Source organism: Metopolophium dirhodum, chromosome 2 (assembly GCF_019925205.1).
Source record: "Metopolophium dirhodum isolate CAU chromosome 2, ASM1992520v1, whole genome shotgun sequence".
Classification (NCBI taxonomy): domain Eukaryota; kingdom Metazoa; phylum Arthropoda; class Insecta; order Hemiptera; family Aphididae; genus Metopolophium; species Metopolophium dirhodum.
In genome coordinates, this window is record NC_083561.1 from 39,055,359 (window position 1) to 39,071,925 (window position 16,567).

Here is a 16,567-nt window from a genome sequence, read left to right on the forward strand (position 1 = left end):
CATTGTTATAACAGCGACAACTAATGGTCGTTGTCGCCGATGTTTTGTTTTAGATGGATAAAAAAATTGAAAAAAATAATGTGAAGTACACAATTTAGATTGAGAAAATAATATCAATATCTAGTATTTCAGTGATGCAACAGTAGTTATAGGTAACCAACTAATAATAGAGATAATGGCCAATATTACAACAGTGATAAACACAGTAAAATGGTTTTAAATCTTTCGGTTATTTAAAATGTAAACGTTAAAGCAGGATAGGATATAATGTCGGGTTCAGTATTATTGATAATATACAAGCAATCAGCGTGTCATAAACATACAGCAGTTAATTATATTAATACCATTCATGTTTCGTATAACAGGTGCCTCCTATACATTATGAAAACAAAATAATACACTCTGAACTCAAACACCAGACTATATTATATTATCTGAGAATCGAATGTATACAATAATTGATTTTAATTAATTAAACCCGTACACACCGACGGTAAGGTGAAATATTATATTATTTAAGATTTAATTATATATTATAAGCTACGAGCACATCGTCTGTCTTGTGCACGCAGCTTACGTTCGTAATCGTATATTAAAATTGTAATACCACTAAACAATACCTATATATATATACGATGCATAAATATATATTTATTATTTAGACGTATACCAATATAAGTTTGACGATTATTATTATTTTTTTGATTTAAATGTTATGTAAATTAAAGTTTGTTCAACAATGGAGCTATGTGGACGGATTTAATTATGGTTAATTAAGTTATGATTCGGGGGAATTACGCACACACACACACACACGTTACACATTACACTGTAATACTGTATACACCAATATGGTATAAATAATAAATGTCATACACTAAAATAAATTAAAACTTTATCTCATAAACATATTTTATAGTAAAAGTATATTATACATTTAGCGAATTGCAAAATATTTGCATAAAGATTTATTATAAAGGTACACGTTTTGAATTTTGATCGTGAAAAAAGTCGTGCGCTGCAATAACAGATGCTTTTATATTATTATAGTATAATATAAAGAGAAAAAAAAATTTTACGAATATATAATGTATGACGCGTAACTGCCGGCGCTGCTGTGTACTAAATTGAATTAATCGTGATAACATTATTATAATATGAATTGTCCAATAGATAGACGGTACATGAATCGGAGTATAGAGGTGAAGTATCAAACTATAATATTGTCAGGAATGTAATTATTCGTTAAGGTTTTTAGATTTTAAAAAGCCGACCGATAAATGTATTTATCTCGCAATGATTTGTGTTTTTTTTCTGTCTGTCATCGTCTACCTTTTCTGGTAGGAAACTAATCTAGTTGGTTATTTTGGGTCAAAAGTAAAAAAAGTAGTTTTCAAAAGAGGCGGGGAAAACATACTTTAAATTGTCAGTAAATATTTATATGGACATTTCCATACATGGTAACATTTTCAAAATATTTTGGATCTTTTAGCTATTTATTATAGGCATTAGACATTATGATTTTTTTTTAAATTATTGTCGATTAATAATTTTTTTGTCCGAACAAGGTATCATAAATAGTTCATACTATGACCAACAAATCTAAAAAATATATAAACTAGTTTTTTTTATATATATTATTATGATATTTTAAGTTCAAGTTTGAACAAAATTAGTTATAATTTAAATTTTAAACGAAGAATAACGATTTTAGTTATTTTGTTGTAATTTAAAAATATTATTATTCATGAGTACCTACTATCAAAACTTTTAAAGTTTATTATTATATTTTATAGACACAATGAAATATTTTTAAAACGCTACGTTGTAACTTGTCGGCAACAATTAACTCAACCTACTGTATTATTAATAGTAATATAAATTAATTGAATAGTATTTTTATCATAAAATAGGCTGACGTTTTTCGTATACAACGATTTCATATTATTGAATTGAAATTTAACACATCCATTACAGTGACCCTAGCTGCACACGACACTTGATGTACAGAGCTTGCCCACCTTTTTAAAATGTTTCATTATCAAAAAGCTCGTTATAAATAGTTATTATTTTGCATATTGTACTGCACCGGAAACTGCGCAGAGTGGAGAAAAACTAAATGTTCATGTTTGCAGTGGTCGCTGTAGTTGTTAAATTCAGCGTGCGCATTTAATATAACGTATAATATAATATAATAAAGCAAAATGAACATTTTTTATTTTTCGTTTGGTGAAAATGTTTAAGTCATGTTTCATGTTGTTACAACGTGTATGAGTGTATTATTTTTTTTTTTAAAACGTTAAATGTACCTTTACCGTTGCGCTGTATACACGGCCGCTCGGAGTTTACCCAAGTGAAATGTACTGAAATATAGTTTAAGTGGTCGACATTAAAGCACAAAGTTCTACCTCGCCTGACCCCCTAACTTAGGTTATGTAATAGCTTTTATCCACTCGTTTTCCTATACCTATACGTAAGCTACTCACTCACTCACTTATCCGTCGCTACATCTAAAAAACTACAAAACGTACGAACTTAAAATTTGGAATAGTGGTTCCTCTAATGATCTATAGATGTATAATAAGAAATGATTTTCCGTGATTCGAATTTTAAAGATGTAGTCAAACAGGGATCTTGATATTCACTGTGGAAATTGAAACTTTTATCGTTTATAAATGATTGCCATTGGTTGCAGATTAATATAATAGTAATTATATTGGCAATTAGTAGATATTAATTTATTTTTGTATATAAATGGTTGTTATTGGTTACTCGGGTCGATCGTATGCGAGTTTTGATGGTTTTGATAGTTTTATAGTCAAGTGAGAATATTATTATTAAAAAGCTTACAGAGCAGCAAGATTTCAGCAGCGTCGATTTGTCATTGTTCATAAAATCCAACTATTGATATTATAGGCGTTATGCGTTTTGTAGTCAATTACCTACCTACATTATATAGGTGTTGTATACACCATTCAAAGTTAAGAAAAATAATAATAATTTAATATACTGATGACGGAGGACGAGCGGCCGACTAGATTGTGGGCTGCGGCCTGCGGGTATCCACTACACGGTAGGCATTAATATTCTACACAATATGATAGATTTAGTGGGATGGGGTTCGGGTGGGATCATATATAATTAACGGTGGCATCGGTTACTGCAACAGGTGTTGTTAACCCGGAATACGCTTAATTTACAAGTTAGTAGTTGTTAGTAGTTACCTACCTACTAAATCAAGTGATAAATCCTAGGAATGTTTTATGTTTGTAATAATAATATGGTTTTGTGCGGTCGTGCTGGCATCGTACCAACAATATTGATCCGTCCCGCCCGGTGCCGGGTAGTTGTATTTGTGTTGGAACTTATAATAGTCACATTGCGACTATACCTTTTAGACGTCGATGTAGGTAATTTGAAATATTCATTATCACAATGATAAAAAAAAATGAAGCTGTCTTTGTAGTCTTTCGTGGTTAAATATACTTGTTTCATCACTCGTTCATATCTATCCGGTATGGTCTAGTGGCTAGGATACCTGGCTTTCACCCAGGAGGCTCGGGTTCGATTCCCGGTACCGGAATAACTTTTTTGCGTTTTTACACAAAATTGATTTTACAAATAACTCCACTTTCATAATTTCATGTCGTTATTTTTAAATTAAATTATAGGTATTGGTGGGGGCAGAGGGATGTGATTCTTTTTTATTTTTCTGATAATAGGTAATAATTTAGTTTATGTCCAATTCGAAAGCCTTATTATCAAAGATATTTTTGCTTACACTAATTTTGAAATTCTCTATGACTGTATTGTTTAAACGTGAGTAAAAAGTACATTATTTTGAACCTAGTTATTAATTAGAATTACTAGAATTTATTTTTGAAATATATAAGAAAAATCTGCTGAGTTCAAAGTCGGTTATCCCGGGTTTTTTAGTATAAAGTGAAAAATAAAATATCACATTCCTTTGATAATTTAATAATTCAATAAAAATATGTAAGTAAATACGAAAGAGATCTTGATAAAAAAAAAAAAATTGTACAACATAAAACTAAGGATTCGTCCTGTGACATCGGAAATACCATAACATATAAAAAAACTAAGGCACGTGCAATTATTAAACAATATTATTTATTCCCTCGCCGGAGCCTGCCATGGTAGGCATTTCCATATGTATATTGTATAGGTCGTTATCCCACAAAAATATAAATTTACGTGTATCCGGTATTTCGGTTGTTGGGTCAAATATGTATTGGGTAAAACATAATATTTTAATAACGAGTAAACATAATATAAAATATATTATATGATAAACGATTTCCCCACCACCAGAAAAAAAAATCGAATGCTATGACCTTTGCGTATACCACTAAATTGTATAACATACACAGAACGGATACGAGCTTATATCTCAGTTGGTATACTTCTCAGCTATTATTAATGTGGTTGAAATGAATAAAAAATAAATAAATATCATATTATAATATAGACCCACACGAAGAGAGGTTGCGCCTCGGGTCCGCAAGAATATACATTTTTTTCAAACCACCACACAGGTGGCCGGTGGGATAATTGTACAAAAACCTGGCCAAAATCATATGTTTGAAAATGCATTAAGAATAACATTAATTTTGTTGTGATAATGCCTCGAAGGAGGGGTCGTCCACCAGTCGATCTTGTAAAGAATAATATTGTTATACGATTTCTTATCATGCTGCATGTAATAATATAAATAGTATACCTAAACAATAGTGGTAGCATTTCATAAAGGGCACCTAAATAAATACTTTATAATTATAATTAATAAGCAATTTTAAATGATATGCAAAGACTGAGTGTAAACGTTTAGTTTTCGCCCATACCCAACTTACAAATTAGTCTAAGGACGCCCCTGTAGGCTGTAGCCAGTGATCTTAGTTTAACACCGACGGACTAACCATCGATAGTATTTAACTTGATTTCAAATGACATTTTGAAAAGGACAGAATTGAGAAATTCAGCCAAATTCATATTTCCCGATGTAAACCTACATTATTATGACATAGATATTTCAGTGCAGTACTCGTATGGAGCTATCCATTATTTGATTTTTAAAAATGACATCCTACAAATTTTTTTGATTTCATCAATTAACAATTAATAATACAACAATTAACTGTTATTTACAATAAATTAATAACGTTAGGTTTAAAATTATAACAATTTATTTTACATTTATGCATAGGCAGTAGTCATTTATAATATATTAGAATAACATAATCGTTAAGACTGCAGTGGTTCTCAAGCTTTTTTATACCTCGACCCAAATTTCCTTCAAAAAATCTTTCACGACCCACGTGGCTTAACTTTTCAAAAAGTAGTTATAAAAACAAAATTCGTTTATTACTTTTATTAGGTATTTATTATTTTATAGGTTTATAACCAATATATTTTTACAAAATAATGTACTTTTAATAATGAGGCGTAATATACCCGTCGTAATAAATAAATATACGACAAATCATTATTTATTATACCCACGTAATTTTTGGTACTATATATTACTATAATAATATAAGTATATTTAATATTAATTTATCACACATTTTTTGAAATCTATATAATTCAAAAAAATGTTCACGACCCACCGATGGGTCGCGACCCACAGTTTGAGAAACGCTGGTTTAGAGTTTAGACGAACCTGTACCTAATATCCAATATTCAAACTATTCTTCAGCCTCTCGATATATAATCTGGCGATAGAGGACACGTCGCGTCCATAAATATTGTTTGTTAAAAAACCGTACAGCGCAGGACGAACTATGTAATGGAATTGAATTTGCATCATAAAAATGCAAAAACTTGGACCGTGCTATATCGTTTTTATTTTATTTTTCGATGCAACTAATATGAAACAAGTTACACAATTGTTTTAAAATGTGTATACTAACATCATGTTTTTGAAACTTAAATAACTTTTTCCGTGTACCTACGTCATATTATATTAAAAAAAATAAAAATGGTCAAAGTTCTCTTGTCCGCATACTTTCTTACACTGAACTGTTCCCCTGCATAATAAATAATAATTTCGTAATAACGCAATAGCAACCAACCGCAGTGCCTACTGGCGTTGGACCACAATAACTCCAAGTATTTGGATTAGAATACAAAGTTATACCTCCATAATATTGTACCTCGTATGATTTAATAATTAGGGCACGGATGCAATTTTTAGATTGTTTTCGATTTTAATGTAATTTTGTCGAATTTACTTATTTACACAACTAGATTGTTATAATAACATGTAAAATATTTATTTTATTTTGTAGAATTTAAATATTATTTAAAAATGTGTGGTGCAATTTTCGGTATTTTTTAGTGCAATCCTGGAATAAATTTTAATAGTTTTTACTACTACAACATCCGTGCCCTATTTAGAATGCGTGATATATTAAATAACAACTCTGGTATGTGGAGTAGAAAGGTCGACAGACAACTGTTAGAAGAAACAGTGATGACCCCAATTAAAATCTACATAATAAGAGATCGAAGGATCCATTGGCTCGGGCATATTGTAATGCCCGGAAACGACAATTGGTGCAGTCAAAGGAGTTATGTGCCGAATCCCAAGCGGAAAAAAGCCACGAGGATGGCCAAGAAAAAGGTGGGTGGATTTGGTCGAGAAGGGTTTTGAAAGAACTGTGGTGTACGAGTGGAGCAACATAATTATTCGAGATCGGGTGAAGTGGTGCAATGACTTTTGTAGAGTATATAGGTAGTATGAGAACCAGTGGAATAATAATAATAATAATAATAATAGTAATTCAATAGTCACTCACCCTCGGTGCATGTCGCGGGTCCGAGTAATTGTTGCCGGTTACGTTTACCAACGTGGTTACCAGTCCGGCCACCCTGACGGCTTCCACGTTGGCCTTGGTCAGGTCCCTGTGCAGCTTGCGCAAGTGGAACAGCGTGAGCAGCACGCACAGCAGGTTGATGATTATCCACAGGGCGTTGAGTATGTAGTGCCGGAACGGGCCGTGAACAAGCGGACAGCCCGGCTTGTCCCTGGTCACCTCGGCGCCAGCGGCCAGCGCGCCGCTCATGAATGTCGGGCCCAGGTTGATGGTGATGGCCGCGAACCATATCATGAACGTGCCGAACACGACGCACTGCGGCGAGTCCAGCAACAGTGGCACCGAAGACACCTGTAAACCGCATTAATTAATGTCCATGTTTGATTATCGTTATTAATTTAGGGTGTGCAATGCCTTAAGAGCATAAAGAAAACGCCTTGTGTGCCATACAAGTCCAATATTATATTGTACCAGTAAAATCCACTTCATTTTTGTTTTTATTTTAAACAAGTTTTGAACCGAAAAATATATTTTAACACACTGCACTATTTCAAGTCTTATACGTAAACTTTAAATCTGAAAAAAAGAATTGTTCGGTCGCTACTCTTTATCTCAATTTTACTTCTTATGGATCCGTTCGACAAATTACGATTAATATATTGCATTAGGTAAAAGAACATTGTTAGCTCGTTAAAAAGTTATTTTTTTTTTAAAGTAAAAGCCTTTTAAACTTCTTATTTCGATTCGAAAACACGTGAAACGTAATTTAACATATTCTAAAACGAACATCGCATAGCTAGATTTGAAAAGCCATACAAAACGCAACGAAATTACAGCCCGAGTCCAAGACCATTTTAGAGACAATTTATTATAAGAGAATATTTTAAGGTTTTTTTTTTTTTTTGGAGAATATTAAAACACATTTTAGGTACTTAACTTATTTAAAATTTGTAATGTCACATTTAAGTAACTTTGAACTGCCCACTTAACTGTACACTGAACAATTAAAATCAATAATGTAATATTAACTAAACAGTAAACGGTTTTTAACGAAATATAAAATAAATAAATAATATACTAATAGGTGTTTGATATGTTGATCTTAATTGTGAATAAATTAAAATAAGTAATTACTATCAAAAACAATGTGAAATGCGACGAATAATTGATCTTTTGAATTATCTATGAATGTATTTACATATCAGTATTTGATTTTCGAATACAAAATATTGTACGACCAAAACAGTATTTAAATACATATTTTACTCGAATAATTTACTGGACTAGTTTATGATTATAAACTATTATTATACTGCTGTCATCACTTATCTGTATAATAGATACACAGCATGATTACGCTGTCAACCATGATGATAAAACCCTACCAGAACTCGGAAGCACAATCGAATTAGATAAATCTGATTCAAACAATAATGTTACGTACGCACTGCAGCGTACTTTGTTATTGCAAAATTACAAACGAATTATCGTGTCTTAAACACAATATTATATCATTACGGAACCTATTTCAAACACAATAAATCTGTGAAAAATAATTGATTTTTTTTTTTTTTTTTTTTGACAAGAGGTTAAGACAAATAAAAAGAAAAATACAAACACTATAATAAAAGCGTCTTACAATATTATGTACCGGACCCGGTTGACTACAACAGTCGTATAGGTATCGTGATTAACGGTGGGGCGTAAACTATACAATGTTGGTATAGTTACCAACAATGGTTACGGCAACTGATTTTGATCACTGATATATCAATATATCGTACATATTTTGTGGGATAAACACTTCAGCTAATTCTGCAGGTCTTTACCAGTGTATTATATTTTATATAATATATTATATTATGTACATACGCGGGGGGCGACATGTAACACACTATTTATTTCAAAAAACAATGAATTTTTTTAAATGTGTATCTTACATAATTTTAAGTCGTATTTAAATTTTTTTTTTTTCGAAAAAATAATATTCTCACTGTTTTTAGCGTTATCGTATGTTTTTTTTTTTAAGTTTTTACTCTTTTGAACGAAAACACACATTTTTAATTTCATACTCTGAATCAGAGTATATTAGGTACCCGTAGTATTTTGATCTATAAGTATCGACAATATTTTGGACAAGTATTTAATTAGTTTTACAAGTATTTAAAGTTTTGATGAGCGCAGTAGTGGGCCAACATTTTGCGAGGTACCTACCACTGTTTTATCACTCTAATCCGCTCATCTAAACTTTAAATATTTACAACTCATAAATTACCTACTCATCCATAATTCAATTTTTGTACATCAAATTACCTTAAAAAAATTGTCTACTTCCGAATAAAGAAAATATTTTCAAAAACGTTTATAGTTGTTTAAATAATAATGGGCGTTTTACGTTAAATATATCTCACCCGGCATACACGTCGTCAAATCGGATTTCATTGGAATTTAGAATATTGTACGTTGGTACATTATGACATGTTTATTAAATTAAAAACGTGTTCGACTAAAACCTGCAATTCGCAAGGTTGTGTTATCTAACTACATACATTACTTTTAATTACGTTTTAATTGAAACAACGATAGGTAGCTATATATACGCTTTAGTTTCGGATGTCTATTTTGATCGTAAGATTGCTAATTACTTGATGACCCGAAGGGTTGTTAAGTTATAACAATGTTTAGAATAATAATTAGTATTCACCGGGGGACGGATATTGCTCGACACAACTTTCCGGCCAAACGCAAATCCGCTCGTTACACGGGCGCACTCGGCTAAAACTCTATTGTATTCGTAGCTTACCGTATTTGTTTGATGTTATTATAATATTATTAATAAAATATTGCTTACAATGATATTAGCAATAAAGCCCCCGTGCCCATGGTTATACCAACCGAGTGGTCTATTTCACTGGCCGCACTAATTTTCAAAGTACACGTTTGTGATTTTCATCAATTATTTTTAATGTAATTTAAAGTTTCAATCATATATTTTTATATATAACAAAAAAAAAACTGATAGTAATAATAACTAATACTATAATTCTCAATGACATTTAAATTTTATGAAAATACATATTCATTTTTATTAATAACCAAAAATAATTATTTTTTCAATATTCCATATCTACCTATATTGTGTATTAATATTATTATATAAAGGTACATTTAAAAAAAAAAGGTATCTGCTCCTGACTATAAAATTAAAAAAATATTTTATGGCCGCCCACACTGACATGATAATGTGGTAAGTTTGATCTTATAATACAATTTATGTATTATTATATGGTAGTAGTGAATAGTGATCATTGATTAACTTGTAGTATTCGCAGAAATATTTTATTAGGAATTATAACATTTGCATTTTGCATTATAGCTTGGTTTATTTTTTTACTTATGTTCTTCAATAAGGATAATATCATCAAGCTTTAAGAAACCTAAATATATTATAGTTATACTTGTACGTATATAACTGAATACAAAACTTGATCTTTTTTAAAAATGTATTACCTACCTTTGTACATTTATTTATTTTAAAACATTTTTTTTTTTTAAATCATAAAAATTATCTTAGAAAATCAGTGTAGCGCATCAAGTTAAACGCATTACCACATATAATACAATATATTATATTCTATTTCACTTTAGCTAATGAAAATTAGATCGCCTTTATAAAGTCTGAAAACATTTCGCGTAGGTAATTTCCTTTTTATCGAAACGTACGTCCTAGTATTTTTGGTTCTAAGCGAAACGAGGTTATGATAGTGTATTGGATATTTAACAATCACTTTTTTTTTCCATCACCTTCTTTGTAAACACTTTTCGGATGAAAAAAGTGTTTGAAAAATATCACGTAACACCTCTGCGAATAAGGATATCGAAAATAGACGGTGTTTCGAAGAGATCCTTTTTCACAAATAGTTTTCCTACAGGTAGGTAAGCGTCTAAGGAAAAACAATCTACAGATTATCCAGAACCACCCAAAATAATGTGAATCGCAGTCCGCACAGAATCTGTTTAATGATTTACTATATTATTATGATTATTCATTATTACGTTGAAATTGTACACCAAAACACCGATGCTACCATAAACTATAACCATAAACTAGGATACTATCCTAAACCGAGTTGAGCGAAGCAAGATGAGTTCTCAACATCCGGCGTCTGTATCCGGTCCGGATTTTATACTATATTTATTTTTCCATCAAAGTGAAAACTCTTGTTTGTCGGCAAACCATATTTTTGTTTTTATATTCTGTCCATCAAAGTGTTTCTCTTTTAATTTATTTTTGGTAATTAAATTCAAATACTGAGCCTAATGTAGAAAAACAGATAAAGTCTATTGTACAAAAATTAAATTATTAGAAATGGCCATTTCAGATATTTTAGCATTGTACAATATAATATTTTACCATTATATTAATTGATTCACAAACATAAATCATAATATATTATGCTATATTATATTATGAACCGTAAATAGATAACAATTCCATGGCGCGGTCTTAATAACAAACAATAATGAATAATTATAATGTAGATGTTGAAGCTTTTAAGTTCTAAATAGCGTTTTTTTCCCAGGCAACGAAATAAATGTACCTACAGACACGAATGTGAGAAATTATCCAATCGACAGTTTTTTAATACCTACTTAATAGATCGATTACCTATACCTATTGTATTTGAGATTCTATAAGCATTGTCATGAATGTATTGATTTAAGGATGATATTATTATGTTGTTTATTTTATTTTCATGTTTTGAAGCAGAAAAAATGACTCAATCATAAACTTTGAATGTATTTTATATGGCTGATATTTTTGGGAGGGGGAGAGTCGAAGAGTAGAAAATTCCTAGTATACTTAAGTTAGTATATTTTTAAAAATAATATGGAAACACTATCAAAAATCAGAGAAAATAATAAAATGTTTATGCGACACCAGTTGACAAAATCGATTTTATTTTGTTTTCTTGTTGTACCTATATACCTACTTAATTTGAAATGGAATAGCCGCAAACACCCATTTTATGTTAAGATTTTCTAGATAATATGATACATTTTCAAAATATTTTTGCTCTGTTTTAGATATTTATAGAAATTTGACAATTTTTTACTTTAAAATTTTTTTTTTAGTTACCTATCTATGTCGATATAAAATGATGTTGCATAGTCAAAGAGCTTGACAAATGTATACAAGACGACTTACAAATGGTTCTTATAGCAGTTCAAAAACATTGAGGATACATAGTGTTTAATCAATATTTTTAGTCGCATTATTTTGATTGAAACATTTTGTCATCACACATATTATTATTATTTTCTATACACGATAAATGTTTTTAAATTTTTAGACTAATTTTAAGCTATTTATAATAATCCACAACGAACCTATAATCCACACAGTTCTATAATATTATGTTAGTGTTGGCTCATAAGTTGATATCAATAGGTAACAGTGGCGTGGTGAAGATAATTTTTTTGAGGCCTGTACCTCAATATAAATGGGTGGGTGGTGAGGTGTACTGATGTGAGGCCATGAAAATAATATCAGATTGACTTGTCATAATACAGAATTAAATGTTAACAAGTAACAAACCGTTGGGAAGTAGGGGACTTGTAAAATGTACAGTTTGTACTTATAAAAGTAGTGGTGGTGGTATAGTAAAAATAAAAATGCATTGGGCCTCACACACAAAAAAATGTTCTACACGCCACTGATAGGTAATATTATTATGTAACACTAACTATTAGAACAATTTATTATTATGTGACGTTATGATATATCCGATTTACCTACTGTTGTCAAACATTTGTTCATCTTCTACCCTATTATTGGTTGATAAATAAGTTACGAATAGAAATACAAAATAGAATGTACAATATATTATGTTGAATAGATGACGCACAGTTTCTGATTGTATTCGTTTTTCGTGTGCAATGATTTATCATTGAATTCATAATTATTAACTCAAATATTACAGTGACGTACTCAATGACGCACTCGAAACTTACCAACTATATACAGCAGAACTATACTTCCACGGTTTATTATTTTTATCCAAGAGTATCTGAATTCCGGAACTCGGTCGGTAAACGATTGTAAATAATTATATACCAGCACACACATTTCATTCGTGACTGTATGCTCTTTCTCCTGTGGTCACCGATGTCCAACAGTCAAAAAACGATTGGTACCTATTTGTGGTTTCTATATTATTCATAACACTTTTCTTTTTAACGATTATCATTAGTTGTATGCAGTGGTATATAAATAATAATAGTAATATATATATTAGGCCATTGAAATATATACAATTACGAATGAAACATGACACTAAATGTCAAAAAAAAAGAACAAGATGATGCACCCTCCCCCAATCACCTCTTAAAAAAATCATGTCTTGTACTTGGGGTGAATCAGTTCAAAAAAATCAAGTTAATAAAAATAATGGTATTCGATTGAATTGAGCTCACCTGATAGCCGTCTTCCTCATCGTCCTCCGGAAACACCGGTGAATCGTTAAGGACGATGGTCAGCATGTTTATTGTGGACACGGTGACCAGCAACAGGAACGCGGTTTCGACCAGGCTACATTTTTTCACGGGCACACAATAAAGGAGGCTGTGCGCCAACGGTATCAATATGGCCGCCCTCGCGCAGTCCACCATCGCCTGGTGGAATAATAGTCCTTGCGACCACCTGTACAACAACAGGATAGTTTTCATAATATAATAATTCAGAGCGTCAACAACTGTTGTACAATACACATAGATAAATATCATACAGGTACATACAAATTTCGTGTTGTATAAAATTATTTAGTGTGATAGGTACTATTTGTATATATTTAATATTATTTATATTACGATTGGCGATAATCTTTAGAATAGCGCTCAAAAAGTTGAAAACGTACAAATAATATTTTTCAATAATAATTACGACGTTTAAATATTATAATTTAAAAATACACACAACGATTAGGATTTAGTATCAACGTAATTTTCAAATATTAACTGATGTCTAAACATCGAATTGAAAATTTGTAGTGACTCTAGACGAAAAAAAAACGATAAGACAATACAATTATGAAGTCAAATGAAAAACACAATGTACAAATTCATTTAAAAATAGATTAAAAAATTACGAGATCCACTTGTCGACGGATAGACGATAAAGATAAAAAAAAAATATTATGTTAAACAAGACAAATATAAAATATAATATAAACGTAACAAACACGTACAAAGAAAAAAAAGACATTTCCGGGGGATTTATACCTCCAAAAAATGTATATGCGTAATACATGTTTTATATTACCTTTATATATATTTATTATTTTTTTATTAAAATCTGATTATTGGGAAAAGTAAATATTCATAAAAATATATGAAAATATGTTCAATTTTAATAAAAAAAAAAAAAGAAATAAAAAGATCATAAATATTTATGTGTCTGCAAAAAGCCAGAAAAGTTTGATTCTCATCTCTTTGTAACGAAAAATTATTAGGTTATACAATGTACACAGAACTGTTTCTACACGTAATATTTTATACAAATATGTGAATATTCTGCAAGATAAAAGATTATTGTTCACGTCTTTTATAATATTATAACAAATTTTTATTTTGTAAACGTCGAAATGTCTGTTTCGTAAAGCCAGAATTTTATCTAAATTGTTACGTTATCTTTATATTGATTCCGTTTAGGCATATTTACGATGAAGATCACTATAATATTATCTAAATTTGAAATAAAAATTTAGTGCAGTGGTATATCTGCACACTGCGACACGGCGACATGTTTGTAATTGTCGGATATTTTTTTTTATTTAATAGTATCCGATACTGTGATTTTCTGTTTTTGTCCAACACACGAGCGACATAGAATTTTAGTCGTGTTTTTTGCCAAACATACCAATTGATCTAACGAAACGATAAGAACTCTGAAAAGAGATTTGAATTTGTCGTCAAGTCTACTTGAAATCAATTTTCCCATATTTTTGATATCATCCCCCAAATTCCTAAAAATGTAAATGTTTGGAGAAGTTAAAATTAAAAATGTGGGAAAGTCGATTTCAAGTAGATGACTTGATGACGAATTCAAATCTGGTTTTAGAATTCTTATCACTTCATTAGATAAATTGGTATGTTTGGCAAAGATCCCGCATAAAATCCAATGTCGCACGTGTGTTAGACAAAAACAGAAAATCACGGTATCGAATCCCCTTAAGACTGCAAAATATTCTCCATAGTCACGTCATGTCATCTTTGTATTGATTCCGTTTAGGTGTATTTACGATACAAATCTCTATAATATCTAAATAATAATATTTCAAATAAACGAATAGTGCGGTAGATCTGCACATTGCGACGATAATATTATGACGACGTGTTCGCAGTCATCGGCCAATTTTTTTATTTTTATTTTGCGCATATACGCATACCGGGATGACCTTATTTCGCATGTAGCCAGCTGAGCCGACTGTTACAAGCTTTTAACCACTGACTGGTGTGCGGCTGACGATCATCAAATAATATTATAAATTCTACCTGTATGTTATATTTTATTCGGAATTCACGTGGTAGAACATTGGTAGTGAATATATAATCTGCGCATAGATATTATTATTTAATTACGATTAGAGTGGTAAACTATCATTTATCAGTAGGTACGCGTAATATTAATAAAATATTATAACAATGAAAGAAGATATTTTTTTTTTTTTTTTTTAATGTTCCTCTCTATAAACTTGTAAACTATTTACTTCTTGAGTAGTTAAACAAACTTAAAGAAAAGTACTATACTAGAAATAGTTATACAGTTATATTGCAAATGTGGTGGTTATAATTAAATGGGATTGTTAATTGTTTTAATTCAATTTGTTTCAAAATGATTAATATAACAACAGAATATTCCATATTATATCGACTGAGTGAAAATATGTTTACTACTCCATATAGCAGCACTTCATTTTAATGACGATGAATTCATTCAAATTTATTTTTCGAAATTGCAATACAAACATAAACTATGTTTTTGTTATATTGAGTACTTGTAGTATAGTAGGTACTTATATAAGTGCACTTACGAGAAATTCCCATTAAAAATGTTAAAACTGAACTAATTGTAATAAAAACGTAAAATCGATGTAATAATTCTTAAGCCAGCTTGAAAAGCAGCTTTAGAGCAGGTAGAGATGTTAAAACTTTTCTAAAGAACATCTTCGTTTATAGAAGAGATGTTTTAAAAACCGACAGAAAAGTAGAATAAGAAAATAGTGGGTAATAAATGTATTTTTCTCTCCATAAAAGTGGCTACCAAAACCTATTCGTTTTCATAGTGACGTCGTGGTAATTCCTTTTTCTTTTTCGTTTTATCGCCGTACACTAAATGGTTATCTCATTGACGTTTTATGGCAAATGTCTTCCCGAATGTATACGCGATAGCCTTTTGTAGTCTTTTGATGGAATTGAAAAAAAGCCACTATCATAAATACATTTTTTGATATTTCTAAGATCCGGCGAGAGAGTACCAGTACCTACAAAGGTGCATATTTAGGCGTATGCGAAAAATATCACAAACATTAGCTGGTCGCGGACTTCGCGTAAAAATACTTTGATATAAATGTAAATGGTATCATACATTTTCTCTCCGTTATTTTTACGTACCTAGGTAGTTAATGTTTATAGTGTTTCGCTATCCGTTTAAATAATCCTCCATATAGCCA

General features: G+C 30.5%; 1 protein-coding gene and 1 non-coding gene across 2 annotated transcripts in view; one reads left to right on the forward strand and one right to left on the reverse strand.

Moving 5' to 3' along the window:
- The window catches only part of LOC132939433 (uncharacterized), a 121,369-nt gene that overhangs the window by 22,385 nt on the left and 82,417 nt on the right, over positions 1-16,567 (reverse strand). The window contains exons 4-5 of the mRNA XM_061006592.1: positions 13,314-13,539; positions 6,819-7,187 (exon numbers count right to left, since the gene is read on the reverse strand). Coding sequence (XP_060862575.1) covers positions 6,819-7,187; positions 13,314-13,539 — 595 coding nt within the window. The remainder of the gene's footprint in view (positions 1-6,818; positions 7,188-13,313; positions 13,540-16,567) is intronic.
- Positions 3,512-3,583, forward strand: Trnae-uuc (transfer RNA glutamic acid (anticodon UUC)). The gene has a single exon. It is a non-coding gene; the product is annotated as a tRNA-Glu (tRNA).